This window comes from Pteropus alecto, unplaced genomic scaffold (assembly GCF_000325575.1).
Source record: "Pteropus alecto unplaced genomic scaffold, ASM32557v1 scaffold123, whole genome shotgun sequence".
Classification (NCBI taxonomy): domain Eukaryota; kingdom Metazoa; phylum Chordata; class Mammalia; order Chiroptera; family Pteropodidae; genus Pteropus; species Pteropus alecto.
Window position 1 is genome coordinate 622,921 of NW_006433950.1, and position 14,748 is coordinate 637,668.

Genomic DNA, 14,748 nt, shown 5'->3' on the forward strand with positions numbered 1-14,748 from the left:
GGCCACGTTCCCCCTCTTCCCGGGAGTGTGCCCTCGCACTGCGCATGCGCAGGAGGAGGGCCGGGTGTGGTGTATGGGGCGGTCCCACGTTTCCCGTCCCAACCAATCCGGTTACAGCAGGGGGGCGGGGCCTGGCCCTCACTGGCCGGCGCCGCGTCGGCGCGCGGGTTTCGTCGCTGCGCCTGTGTGCGCGCCTGTTCTCGGCTGCGCCATGGAGTCGGGGCTCATCCCGCGCCTCGCGTCGCGCCTGGGCATCGCCGAGCCGGACGTGCTGAGGTGAGTCCGGCCCCTCGCGCCCCGGGCCCTCCCCGGGGAGGCAGCATCTGCCAGCGGGGTTAGGTCCCATCTCGAGAACCTTCCCAGGCGGCAAGAAGCGACGACTGTAGGCGTCCCTCGGAACCACTGGCCCCGTGGGACGCACGGTGGCGGGAGGAGCTGGAGTACCTCGCCCATCCCCCAGATGCTGGCTGAGGCTCTGTTTGGGGCGGTGACCCGGACAGACGGGGTGCAGACCCCCTGGGGGGCCTCTGCCTGTGAGGGCAACGACTCTGCGTAGCGCGAAGCGGGGCGTCGTGCTGCGCGGGTGGTGGGTGGTGGGGCGCGCCCGGGATGCCATTAGGGTTGAGTAGAAGGTGCCAAGCAGAGGCAACACCTTTGCGAAAGCCCTGGGCCGGGGGGACCGGGGAGGGGCGCTTCTTAAAAGATAACAAGGAAGACTGCGTGGCCTCGCTGTCTTTAAGGACGGCGAGTCCCCAGGTGCGGCCCCGGGCCACGGGCTGCCGTACAAATGACGCCTGTTAGAAATGCAGCTTCTCGGGCCACCGCGCAGCCTGCTGATCAGAAACTCTGGGGGTGGGACCCCGCCATCTGTTTTCACAAACCCGGAGGCGATTGTCTTGTACGTTAAAGTTTGAGGACCACCGATTTAGGGGAAGGGATAAAGGAAAGGAAACCTGGTGTCACCTGCCAGCCTCCGTGGTAGTTCACAATTGTTCCCTAGTGGAAGGATGGACGCAGGGTCGTTTTGGGGGGGAATTGAGGGACTTACTTGTGCCTGAAAGTCCTTGAGCATAGTGCTGTCTGGAGTCGGAGAACCCCAACCTCCCCAAAGGCTGGGAGTTGCATTCTCGGCCCCATAAATGTGCACGGGAGTTGGGCTCAGAATGAAGTCACCAGGCTGCATTTGCTGTTTACCAAAGCGTTGGGCCAACTTCTGGAAAAGGGTTTTCGTGAACATGTTGCCCTCGTAACCCAGGAAAGCAGAAGAGTACTTGCGACTGTCCCAGGTGAAGTGCGCTGGCCTGTCTGCACATACCACGGAGACCAGCAATGCCGTCATGTGCCTGGACCTGGCGGCTTCCTGTATGAAGTGTCCCTTGGACAGGGTGAGTGGGCGCCTGCAAATGTCTGACCCAGCGCAACATCAAGGCTTAATCGCACATGTCAGTTTCTGATTGGATGCACCCCATCAAAACTCCTGTGTTGTAAAATCTTCATGGCTATGATTATGTGTGTGGGGTTTTTTGGGGTTTTTTTTTGGTTTTTTGGTGCCGAAACCTGGGAGCTGATATTATCCTGTTACTATCCTAGATAAACTTTGAAACTATTTCGTCGAGTTGGAGGGAAAACATTTTTTGCAGCATTCTCTTCACCGATTTCCCTGGCCACATCTTTTGTTCCCCGAGGCCATCTGCCACGCCGCCGCTAGCATCCTCCTCCTCAGACACCTACTTTAAATCCCATGTGTGTTTTCCTGCCAGCATCACGGTGGTTGAGCACAAGCTGTGGGGTGTTGAGAACAAATCCCAACACCACCAGTTATTAGCTCTGTGAGTCTCCAGTTTCCTCATCCGTAAAATGGGATGAGGATATCCACTCGCTAGATCGTTGTGAAGATTGGACAGTGGGGTGCACGTAACACACTTAGCACAGTACCTGTCCCAGAACGATACTGTCATTAACTGGTGGCATTAAAATCGCCCTTGGCTCCCAGCGGGTTGGCTCCCCACCACCATCAAACTCCGGCTTCTCCTGAACACTGACCGCAAGCTACAGTCTCCCCTTAGCGGGCCGTGCACTTTAATGGCTTTGTTAGTGCAGCAGCTTCTTTTCCAGCCTGGAATGTTCTGTGGCGAGCTGTGTCGTTCGTGCCTCTGCCTCACTCCATCCTCTAGGGAGAGTGCTCCCATTTCTCCCCCCGTGTTCTCTGTCTTCCGCCTTCCACCCACCGCGCCCCAGCCCAGTCTTCCTCCTGCCATTCCCCACTGAATTGCACATTGTCCCCGTGTGGAAACTTGGTGACTCTATCTGCATCTAAGTTTTTTATGCGTTGTTTTCTCAATCGTCTGTGCACAGGCCAGGCTGCCTTTCTAAAGTATGAGCTCGCTGAGAGCAGTACTTTACCTGACATGACTACCGGTCTTCGACTAAACGAAGCGAAGCCTTTAAGTAGAGCGACTTGCCACAAAATTAATTTTGAAAAGTCGAGGCACTAATATATAAAACTTACGTTTTTGATGATTCGTGTGTGTATTTCCTTTCAAAGGCTTATTTAACTAAACTTTCTGGTTTGAACAAGAGGACGTATCTGAGCTGTCTTAAATCTTTCGAGTGTTTACTGGGCCTGAGTTCAAACATCGGAATAAGAGACCTCGCCGTGCAGTTCAGCTGTACCGAAGCCGTGAGCACGGCTGCAACGTTACTGCAAAGGTCGGAGGCGTACGGAACCACAATTGAAATTTTATACTGATACATAAAACACAATATCCAGTGTCGTGTTAATTAACCGATACGCTAAAGCGACAATGTTTATCTCATACATTTAAATAGCTTTGAAGTTCTGATTTGCATTTTCAGTCTCTTTGAAATAATATTTTCTAACAAGTAATTCTGCAAACGCTGCCTTCCCTTAGCTACGAGTCCAGTCTCCCACAGACACAGCAGGAGGGTCTTGACTTATCCAGGCCGCTTTTCACCAGCGCCGCGCTGCTCTCAGCATGCAAGTAAGTGTGTCTTCTCACACTTGGAAGCCCCGTTTACGGATGGTTTGCTCAGTCCCAAGTAGCACTTCTGGTTTAGTTTGTTTCGGCTTAGCGTATTTTCCCATATAAATATTATTAAGAATAATGGCCAAGTTACCATATTCTCGTTTTACCCCATGATACAGCTTGGAACTAGCGTCGCCGGAAGTCACTTGGCAAGTGGCAGCTCTGTGTATAAGCTGAGTGCTCTGAGTTCAGGGTCCACCTTTTATAATTGATGAAGTCTGTCACCGAAACAGTGGCCATTTGTGATTTTCCAGTAATTTAAAACAAAAACTGTTGTACTGGTTCTCAAAAGAGTCATTTATCAAATTCTTTTGTAGGATTTTAAAGCTAAAGGTGGATAAAAATAAAATGGTAGCCACATCTGGAGTAAAAAAAGCCATATTTGATCGACTGTGTAAACAATTAGAGAAGCTCGGGCAGCAGCTCAACAGTGAGTATCCATTCCATAGTTTAACGATGTGTCATTCGAATACGTAAACCCACTGGTAGAAGTCCAATATTTCCAAACTTGCAAAATGGCTGATTTCTGAAATCTGTTTTAATGTGGACCAGATAAGTCTTTAGTGAGAAAATGTTTTGTTTTGTTTTGTTTTGTTTTTTTCAATTAAAGTAGCTTAATAACTTTTTAAAACCTGTGATTTATGAACCCATGCCTGGGAAATAGATTCTGAGTTAACACGCTTCAGCGTTAAATGCCAGCCTCCATTTATGTAAGCTAGACTAGAAGTGATTCTCAAGTCTGGCAGGGAAAGTCAGAGAAAAGAGAAGGTCAAGGCCATTTGCCTTCTCACCCTAGTCCTAGTATTTGATCAGTCAAGGTATCCAGTTTTTGTCATCCAAAATAGACCCAAAGACTAAAATTGAGAATAGAAGAAAAATTAATCCGATGACACTCACTTTTTCTTAAAGGAGAGTCTCAAGATTCAGCTGCTCCACCACGGAAGAGAAAGAAGGCAGGGGCTGAGCCTCTAGCAAAGGGTAAGATGAGCTCACGCTGGCCGAACCCTGGGATTGGTGCAGAGGGGTTGGTGCAGGGAGCGGTCCTGTGCTCTTGCTTCACTCCCAGAAGCCCGCAGAGATTTCACGTAATTAAGAATACATCTAAAGCCAAACTTAGGTCCAGATCCTGCTTCACCGCTTACTGGCTCTGTAATTTTAGGAACGTCATTTAATTCCAGTGAGCCTCAGTTCCCACATCTGTGAAAGGTGATTAGTATTAGCTAATCCACTCCATAGGATCGTGAGAGTTGAACGAGACAACACTAGTAAGGGCCTGGTTCAGTGCCTGTTGAGCACCAGGTAAGTGCCCGTAAGTGTTAGCTCTCACCTTGATGTCTCGGAATCTTGGAACCTGAGAGCAAAACGCAGTTGCGTTAGCTGTTGTTTCTACTTTTCATTTCAGTATCTTATTCTCTATTACCTTAATAATTAAAGTGAACACTTTAAACAAGCTTTTTTTCTTACTCCATTTGTAAGCATGAGGATTTTGAAACACCGTTGAAAATTTTCTTTCCCAGAAAGGGAGAAGGTAGTAGAGATCCCGCATAAACCGCAGAAAGATGAAGACCAGACACAGGATTATGAAGAGTGGAAGAGGAAAATTTTGGAAAATGCTGCCAAAGCACAGGCAGCTACTGCAGAGTGACTGCAGCTCCCAGACTGCCGTGTGCCACACGCCGACAGTGCATCCGCCCTGGCATTGTGTTTGAACTTGATAACAAGGATCCTAAAACCGCTGCCTTAATAACAGGGAAGCCAGCACTGGGGCCGAGTCCTGGGCAGCACGTCGTTTGGTCAGCCACAGTGCCTGGCGGGCATAGCCCAGGCTCCACGGGTCTGCATTCCTTCAGAATGGATTTGGAGCCATTTTACTCCTTTTATTTTTTTAGTTTATTTTAATTACTCTTGTTTTAAGTGAATGTCAAGTCTCCTGTCCTGTCCAGGCCATCCTATCCTATGGCGTTCAGGCTGGATGGAACCTTACAGATTTAATTACATTTTCATGTAAATTTTTTGGTTTGACTAAAATCGACACGTGGTACAACTTAAGTTAATAAATGTTCCTTTGATACGTGTTCAGTGCCCTCACCATCAGTGGGGTTGGGGTTAGGGACGCAGTCTGCTCCGGCAGGAAGGAGGCGCAGGTTGCTGAGCCTGGCCCACTGCTCAGCAGAGCGCAGGTGCCGGGGCCGCACAGCCTGCATCGAAGCCCTGCTCAGCCCCTCACACCTGTGAAACCCTGTGCACATTCATCAACCTCTTCGTGCCTCTTCCACACGTGGGACTAAAAATGGTGTCTACTCATTCGGAGTTCTGAGCTAATTTCAGGCAAGCATATAGCACAGAACCGGTATAGGTCTTCAATAAATATTAGAGAAAAACGCATGTGGATGTCCCACGTGATCAATCGCTTGTACCATATCAGTCACGTGGACCAAGGGTAATTTTTTTTGACATCCACCTACTGAAAAATGTAACCTTATTAAACACTGGTTATTTTAAACCCTGGGAAAGGGTCACTCCAAGCACCTGGCACCCGCCTCTGCTGTCTCTGTATTGGACAGTCTACATACGTTTTGTAAGTGGAATCACAGTGTGTCTTTTTGCGACTGGCTCATTCCGCTCAGCGTAATGTCCTCGGGGTTCATCCGTGGTGTAGCAGGTGTCAGGATCATCTTCCTTTTTGAGGCTGATAGTCCACTGTGGGGATGGGCCATGTTTTGTTTACCCGTCACCTGTCAGTACAGGGCTGCTTCGTCCTCCTGGCTACTGTGAATAATGCCGCTGTAAACGTGGGTGTCCAGATGCCTCTTGGAGACTGTTTCCGGTTCCTTTGGATAGACACCAGAAGTGGCAGGGCTGGATCATACGCTAATGCTTTTAAGTTTTAAGTTTTTAAGGAACCACCACACTTCCACGGCGGGTGCACCATATTACATTTCCCCCAGCAGTACACAAGGTTCCAGTGTCCCCACGTCCTCGTCAAGGCTTGTACTTAACGTTACTCCACAGCATTTTCACGTGCTTTCAGCCATTTTCACACCTGTGGAAAACTGTCTATTTGAGACTTTTGCCCATGTTTAAATTGGGTTGTTTGGGGTTTCTGCTGTCAAGCTGTAGGAGTTCTCTGTATAGTCTAGATAGTAACCTCTTTTCAGATCCTTGATTTGCAAATTCTTTCTCCCATTCTTACGTTGCCTTTTCACTGTCGAGTCCACGAGAGTAGCTGTAAGTAGTCTGACATTTTGTCCCCTCTATGCCTTAAAAGTAGGTAACCGGGTTATTTCTGAAATTAGTTGGGGGTAGGGAAATTGCCTTAATCTTGTCCAAATGTCCTCCTAGGGCAGGAATTGTTTCTACAGCAATTTCCAGCACATTCACACTCCCGGCGTGGGAAGCTTACCGCTCACCGAGACCATCTGTTCCAGGGCTGTTGTAGACTGTCTGGAAGCTGGGGTCTAACAGTTCCTCATGGTTTTAAAAACTTTTATCACGAAAGTTTTCAAATACAACAGTAAAGAGGCCAGGATAATGAAACCGCACACCATCACCCACACCCAGCAGTTAACAAGGACTCGCCATGCTTGCCTAACTACGCATCTGCCTTTCTTCCTGAAGTCACTCGACCTACATGATAACCGATCACATCACCATTTTCATACCCGACACAGTAGACATTCGATCATCAAACATACAATTTAGAACTACATTTCCCCGGATGTCTCTAAAATATCTTTTTACTTGTTTGCTCGAATCAGGGTCAAAACAAGGTCCACGCTTGATAGGTGGGTTGCTAATTTTTAATTATAAAAGCAATACATGCTAATTATGTAAAAAAAAAAAAAAACCTCAAACAATTCAGAAAGATAAAGTGAAAGGTGGAATTCCCCTTGCTTCATCACCCACTTTCCAACCCCACTGTTAAGATTCGTGCACATCCTAGAGAATCTTAAAGCACATAGAAGCATGTGTCGCTCCACAAAGGGGATGACTGTATACGTCTGTAGCGAAAAGATAACTCAGTACATCCACATCTGTCTTCAGCAGCAGCGAGGTCTTCCCCGGTAAGGACCTGGCAAAATTTAGTCAACTAAACTCACGCTGATAGGCCTATGTGGGTTGTTTTTATTGAACCATGAGCAATAGTGTTAGAAGAAACATTTTGCATTAATTCTGTCCACTTGTTCAAGTATTGCTGGGGGATAAATCTCAGAAATGGAATTGCTGGATAAAAGTGGGTGTGACCTCTATCTGGACACACACCCATCGAAAGTGGAAATTTTCCATTTCCCCGTGCTCTCACCAATCCGACAGGTGGAAAAAGTGGGTCCTGACCACTTTGTGTGAGTTTCCTACCCAGCAAGCAGTTCCTATGACTGTTCATTCAAAGGGAAAAGGCCCATTAGAAATAGTTGATACCGGCACAGTTGCAATCTTATAAAAACTTCTTGAGCTAAGTGCACACCAGCAAATTAGAGAACTAAAAATATCCAGAAAATTAAAGCTTCATAAAAGTTCCCTCAAATTTCAGATAAGGGAGGGTAAAATCCACATTGCCTCTCGCTTGTATGAGCCTGACCTAAACAAAGCCCTCAAGGAGACTTTGTGGAGAAAACGTGTTTCTAGGTGAAAAATAACAGCATGTCAGGGGGAAGGGAAGATTAAAATTTGATAGATAAAGGATTCTTTTCATATCGGCCCTGTCTGATATGGAAGCCACTAACCACATGGGTCTACTAAGCTCGTAAAATGTAGATAATACAACTACACAACCGGATTTCTAATTTAATTTTAATTGAACGTAAAAGTGGGTACTTAATTCAATTGTTAGAAAATGTTTAAGATGTTTCGAAAAACTTGAGTATATAGTCTGTTTTTCCACAGTAAATTTTATGAAATCTAAATACAAATTAAATATGTCTTCTGAAAAACTAGCATCTGAATTGAAATGCATTTTAAGTGTAAAATACATACCAAATTTTGGAGACAATATAAAAAATATATATAAAGTATCTCCATAATTTCCATGCTGATTACATATGGACATGTTTTTGACTTTTTATGTTAAATTATTAAAATCAGTTTCAGCGGGTTTTTGTTTGGGGAGGGGGAATGAGAAGTTTTTAATTATGTCTCTGTCTCACATCATGTCTCCCTGTCAGACAGCAGCGCTGCGCCTCTGGGTTGAAAAGATCGCCTACTTTTTCACGCTAAGCTACTCCTTGTGAATCGTTCTGGAAGTCAGGTCAATGGCAACCCCGAAAGCAGCATCCTTAGCAAAGCAGCAGGCCTGCAGTGTCCCTCCCTCAGCCCGAGGGTCACTCTGTGTTACCACGGAATCACATCGTCACATGCTCATCCCCGGCCCACAAGCGTATCAGCTGCCACACTTCCTCGGCCATCGGTTTGTCACTGAGGCAGGGGGATCCGAGGGGTCCTGCCGATGCTGGGACAGGGCAGGACAGGGCAGAACAGGGAGAGGTGCAGGTGGGTACAGAGTTTAAAAGCACATTCAAAATGGTCGTTGTCCTGACTTAGCCGCAACGGTGGCAGATTGTGCAATTTCAAAGACTATTAAAGGATGCACGTTTTGAGTCTCAAAGGGAGCACAAGTTAAAACGAGGATCACTGCCCTGAAGGTCACCCACACCTGAGCAGGTCAGAATTCTAGGAACTCTCTGTACTGAAGGCAGTAACACCGAGTGCCCTGCCCCTGTGGAACAGTCTGTCATGTTCTTTAGTCAGAGCATGTTTAGAATTTGACATACGCAAAGCAGCAGCTTTCCTACCTACCTACAGCATGCCTACACGTATCACCAAAAGCAGGTATACCTGAAGAGTAAACACGGCATCTCAAACTTAGTGATCTTAAAAGGCGGGAAAGAAGTTCTCACCAAGTCACTTTCTTTACAGAGACTTTTCATCCCCAAGGAAGGCAATGGCCACAGCCTTTTCTATGAAATAAGTGGACTCGATCTTGGTGAGAGGCCAGATTACTTAAACTCTCGAGTTGTCACGTCACCACGGGTCTCAGTCGGCCCTCGGCCCACGGCGGCGGCAGAGCTGACGGTCACGGGCTGGTCGGAAACTTCCGTAACCTGTTGGCAGCAGTCACCACGTAGAAATGTTTCTTGAGATGAGAGGTAAAAAAAGGGGAAAACAGCATATTTTTTGACCGATTGTTTAAAAAAAAAAAAGAATAAAAGAATAAAAGGATTTAAGCAAGTTAGGCACTTGGCTTTGTTTAAAACTGATAACCTAAAGGGAAAAGAAGATTCTAGCAAAATAATACTGGAATGGTCACATGCCCTTAAGGGGCCTGTCTGGAGCAAGTATGAAGTGAGAAAATACATTATCCTTTTCACAAGAAAAACGGAGCGCTCTAGAAAGGGGTTTTTCAAAGGGTGAGTCGCAGCCCACAGGGGTCACAAAATCAGATCGGTGGGTTACGACCAGGATTTTTTTGAATGAACCCGTCGTTCAAAACGTCAGAGTGCATCACACTCTGTGAAGCAAATGTGCTGTCTGCGTCACACGCGTGTGCATCTGTGACACTGTGTGCTGGTGCTCCAGGTAAAGCATTTCGTTTATTAACAAGGATCTGAGTTGATATCAAAATGTCGGAAAGCTACTTGGGAGACAATAGTTTTAAGACAGATTTTATGTCCTTGGCACCAAAGAGTTTCCGTAGGAGACAAAATGATTCAGCTTTTACACAGGGCTGTCCCGGCCCCTCTGAACCCGGCAGGAATCAGGCCTCGGGCTCCATGCAGTTAGTTCCCAGCACGTGGCTACTACTGTCACCGAGAACGAGTGCTCCAACTTCATTCTGTCACTTCAAGTGTCACCTAAGTACAGACTAAATGCCACTTTTATGGTCGTCGTTTTTTGGTCTGGAGCGTTTTTTTACTCTAGTTGACAGCTGGACGTGAGAGGGGTTTTTTCCCCTTAATGTATTTAGAATCAAAATGTAAATAAGAACTTAGCTAGAGTTCTTTCGAAGGACATATTAGGAAGACAAATGCTGCTTTTACTAAAAGAAAAAGATACCTTCCATTTCCTCTGAGCCATGTACTTCTGCAGCAAGAGCTGCGATTTGAGACAAACTTTGGATTTCGAAGCCTTGGCGGGCAGGTCATTCAGCCACTCGTGCTTCAGGCACTGTGTGGCGCTCATCCTGCAGCTGTGAAATCGAACAGTGGACACGTTTACTTGGAGCCGCCGAGTAAAGGTCAGCTGTCCGGAGTCAGTCCAGTGGGGCAGGAAGCCTGAGTCAGTGGAACGGGGGGGACCCGCTGGGCAGACTCCTGCCACCACCCAGGAGGGGAGCTCCTGGCGTCCAAAACGCCCCTCCTTAGGAGTGCAAGGGAGTCATCAGCAAACCGTCCCTGTCCCCTCGTGCTGTGGAGGGACCGCATCCCAGTGACGGATCGCTACTGGGGGTGGGGACCCAGGCAGGGCCGGAGGAGGCCAGCTGTGCCTGGAGTTGCTCCAAGGAGTGAAAACATGAGCACGGAAGGAAGCTCGTCTCTCCTTCCAGGGAAAATAGTCGGCTTGTGCGTCCGAATTTGAAACGCTTTAACTCCCTGACTTTCACAGCCAGAAAGAAATGAGTGACGGCCAGGGAGGCAGGAGCTCTCGGAGCCCAGACCTGGGACCTCACTCCTGGGCCATGCGCAGCCGTCCCCAGTGTGCGGATCAGTCACATGGGTGGCTCCACCATGACTGACGTAGCTGCTGAAAACCGAGCGGCCCTTCCTCGCTGAGAAATGGGGTTTTCTGGCCTCTGTTCTCGAAAGTGACATCTGCGCGGCTCAGCGTTTTCTTCAACACTAGCCTATTAAAAGTGAACACTTGGAAATAGGACTAATTTGTAAATATGGACCTTTCTAAAACTACCTAAATTTTGTGCTCCTACTTGTTTTTTTAATTACTTCCTTTGTCACTGTGCCTGCTACGTTTTTGCTCCAAAGGAGCGGCAGGGTAAGAAATCCTGGACAGAAGCGACCCACAGGAAGAAAGGACCTGCCCGGCACACCTGCTCGTCACGGTCACCAGTCAGCGGTCACCATCGGGATGGCACGCAAGTGACAGGCAACAAGGCTACCTCTTCTCTTTGATCAGCAGCCGGGAAACAAAGTCCTTGGCCTCCTCTGATAACCCTTCGAAGGTGTCGGCGTCAAAGTCCCAGCTACAGTTCACAATGAAATTCATGGTCTCGGCATCTGTCTCCCCTAGAAACGGGGACAAACCACTGAGCCTACGGAGGAGAGAAAGGACCATCAACGTGCGGGAGCCAGGCCGCCAACACGCGTCGAAGGTAGAGAGGAATCTACACGTTCAAGCGGAAGTGATCAGATCCTAGAGTTTCAAGAGAACAATGGCCCTGTCCCCTCTCGGGAAGGGAGGAAGTGGGAGGGACGAAAAGCTGCAGAAAGGAAGTGCTGGAATCGAGCCCCTGTCACGCGCACCTGTCCCCCTCCCCTGGAGCAAAGAGTAACTGGGGCCCCACCAGCACGTCGACCACGCATCAGGTGTATGGTGATTGAGTAGCGTGTCTCTGAGACAGCCAGGTGGGCACAGACACGCCCAGGCCCCTGGGGACACAGGAAAGCTGGCTTTATTACACTCCTCCAGAGCAGCGGTCCCCAACCTTTGTGGCCCCAGGGACTGGTGCTCCTGTGAGAATCTAATGCCTGATGATCTGAGGCGCAGCTGAGGCGGTGATGCCAACGCTGGGAAGCGGCTGCAGATACAGATGGAGCCTCACTCACTGGCTCACTGCTCACCTCCTGCTGTGCAGCCCGGTTCCAAACAGGCCACGGACGGTACCAGTCTGTAGCCTGAAGGTTGGGGACCCCTGCTCTAGAGTGAGGGTAGACAAGCAGGACTCCCTAAACGGCTGGCCTAGGGCCTCCAACTTCCCCACCTGGCACAGCACAGGAATACAAAGCGTGAGGACACAGGGTCGCTGTGATGCCTTAGTGACAAGAGTGGGAGCGGAGTGTGACCTTGCTGGGTCACTGAGGAAACAGCCGAGGGACGCCCCCCAGAGGAAGGTGTCAAGTCTATGCACAAACTCTCGCCCATCCCGCCTCCGCTCCCTCAGCCCAGGGGAGGGACAAGGCAGCCCAGGGGAGAGGTGGGGAGGATGATGTGGGGACCCCTCCTCACTGCCCCAGGGCACTCCAGCCCCACCTGTACCGCAGCACCCATGTTTCTCTGCCCAGAGCTTTCTCTCCCGTGGGTCCAAAAATTTCAGGGCGTTAACACCCCCGAGATCGGCCCAGGAGCAACAGCTGATAAGAGCTGGTATGTAAGCACCCCAACGCCCTCACCCCTGGAACGAAATGGCGGAGGGACTATGCCGGGATGGATCCCAGAGCTCCCTGGGGACCCAACTCCAGCTGCCCGGGTGGGTGCCGGCTGGACGCACGCTCCCCACTGGCGGCCTCCCTTCCCGCCCACCTCTCGCTGTGTCCTGGGCACACCTCCCACTAAGTGACTCGCACTTGACTGTCTGCTGCTTCTAGGCTTCTATGATGGTCAAAGACGGGGGCCGATCCCCACGGGGACCAGGCCGGGGCACTCACAGCATGTAGGTGATGACCCCCACGCTCCACATGTCCGTGGGGAACGAGACGAACTCGTAGTTGACAACCTCTGGGGCCAGGAACTCGGCGGTCCCGAAGTTCACCTTCAGCTTCTCCCGGGGCTTGTACCTGGGATGGGCGGGGACCACAGCAGTGAGCCCTGGGACACCAGGAGACCACAGAGGCCAGACTACCCCTGGGGAAGCCGGGCATTCCAGGACTTCCTGTCTGTGTGCCGTCTGGACCTCACATGCCACCACAGTCCTGGCTGGCTGGGAATCAATCGTCACTGCCCCAGGCCCCAACCTCAGGCTGTCCCAAGGGACCAAGGAGAATCAGGAGCCACAGTCCCCCTGCTCTGGCATTCACAGTCCAGAGAGGAGGGGTCCACACACCCTGAGCACGCAGCCCCGTGCGCAGGTCAGACCTGGGTGCTTACGACGGGCCCGTGTGGGTTCACCGATGTTGACGATGGGGACTTTGTACGTGTGGGGGGAGGGGACGTGGGCCGTCTGTTTCTTCTCTGAATTTTTCTGCGAAACAAAAACTGCTCTAAAACATAAAGTGTTAATCAAAAAAATTAAAGGACACTTCCGACATGCCAGGCACTGGGCTAAAATCCTAAATACATTAACGCCTCATCCTCACGACAGCCCCGCGAGCAGGTACGATGACTGTCCCCATTTTACAGATGAGGCCGTGGAGGAACAGAGATGGATAAAGTGACTGCGCTGCCAGCGAGCGGGCCCCGATTTCCTCAAGCCGGGAAGTGAGTTTTTAAAACGCGGTCTCCTCAAACAAACAAACAAACAAACAAAAACAAAAACGCAGTCTCCTCTCTTGGTGTCAGCTGAGAGAGCCAGGCGCAGGCGGACGCGGCGCCGGCACAGCCCGGGCCCATCGGGTCTCCCAGCTGTGGCCCAATCTTATTAGACGGTATTGGGTAAAACATAGGGCAATTGTTTTACATTACGGATCAAACGTGATTTTTAAGCATTAGGGCTGAGGACTTCGGTGTTGCTCACGAAAGACACACGGCGTAACGGGGATCCCGAGGGCGCAGGCGGGTGATAGGAACCGCTGTTCCTCTAATGACAGTACGCTTGGTCTCCCCCCCGTCACGTGTGGCACTGAACGTGCACCTTTCACCCCTGCAAAGAGGTGACATTTACCACTTCAACAGTGGGGGCGCAACCCAGAGACGGCCTTGTCGTTTTGCACGCCACCTCTGGGAGGCAGACGCTGGACACCAGAGGCCGAGCTCAGGTGAGCGGCTGACCCCACAGGGACAAAACTCTGCTTTCTTTCCCTTGAGGGTGGGACGGAAGTTGCTGCAAGGCTCATGAAGTGACAAACCGTTCCTTGTGGAAAGTGACCACCAGGACGAGAGATCATTTTAAGACTAGAAAATTCAGCCATGATGTGAAGAGTTGCCTAGAAAACATGTGCTTTCCAGAGAAGCGTCACTCTTGGCGGAAGCCTGGACGACGGGCATGTGACTCCTGCCGTGTTTATAGACTGTGGGTGGCTGAAGGTTTGGGGACACTACTGTGGGGACCTGGAGGACCTGAGTGAAGGGGAAGCACTGTGGGGTACCATGGCCAAGAGAGACAGAGTCTACGGCCACGCCACCCTGAACAAGCCTGATCCCGTCTGATCTCGGAAGCTAAGCAGGGTCGGGCCTGGTTAGTACTTGGATGGGAGACCCCCTAGGAAGACCGGGTGCTATAGGCGTAAAAAATAAAAAAATAAAGGATTGTAAACTGACAAGGTCCTTGTAATCTGTGAGGTCAACCAAGGGTTGCCTCGTCTAAAATTAAAATAAAAAAGAGAGAGAGAAACAGTCTCCAAGGAGTTCCATCAAAGTGCCAAAATACAACCCCTTACCTTCTGGCCAGCCCAAAGTCAATGATCTTTATTTGGTGTCCCGTCTGAGTGACACACAGTATGTTCTCCGGCTGAGGAAGAAAGAGAAGTCTGCTTAGGCTCAGTCGACAGCTAAGAAGGTCTATAACTCCCACACTTCAACTGTCAAGAGGCCTCAGTTTCCCAGCCTCCAAGGGAAATAGACAGCTCAGAGGAGGTCCACAGGGACAGGTGGGTGGGTG

General features: G+C 49.9%; 2 protein-coding genes and 1 pseudogene across 5 annotated transcripts in view; 2 read left to right on the forward strand and 1 right to left on the reverse strand.

The window, feature by feature from the left end:
• Positions 1-131: 131 nt before the first annotated feature.
• Positions 132-5,122, forward strand: ORC6 (origin recognition complex subunit 6). Its single transcript, XM_006908735.3, has 7 exons — positions 132-276; positions 1,256-1,385; positions 2,546-2,709; positions 2,913-3,002; positions 3,365-3,477; positions 3,957-4,025; positions 4,565-5,122. Exons 1-7 carry the CDS (start codon positions 212-214, stop codon positions 4,690-4,692), a joined length of 759 nt encoding a protein of 252 aa, XP_006908797.1. The 5' UTR covers positions 132-211; the 3' UTR covers positions 4,693-5,122.
• A 1,707-nt stretch (positions 5,123-6,829) lies between these two features.
• MYLK3 (myosin light chain kinase 3) overlaps positions 6,830-14,748 on the reverse strand; it is a 41,871-nt gene continuing 33,952 nt past the window's right edge. For 2 of the 4 annotated variants that reach the window (XM_025044646.1, XM_025044647.1), the window contains 5 exons: positions 14,528-14,598; positions 12,641-12,769; positions 11,155-11,307; positions 10,098-10,230; positions 6,830-9,177 (listed from right to left, as the gene is read on the reverse strand). In XM_025044646.1, the coding sequence (XP_024900414.1) occupies positions 9,118-9,177; positions 10,098-10,230; positions 11,155-11,307; positions 12,641-12,769; positions 14,528-14,598 (546 nt within the window). In that variant the 3' untranslated portion in view covers positions 6,830-9,117. The remainder of the gene's footprint in view (positions 9,178-10,097; positions 10,231-11,154; positions 11,308-12,640; positions 12,770-14,527; positions 14,599-14,748) is intronic. The other 2 variants (XR_003045422.1, XM_025044645.1) reach the window with 2 other exon arrangements.
• On the forward strand, positions 14,256-14,374 carry LOC112477367 (annotated as a pseudogene).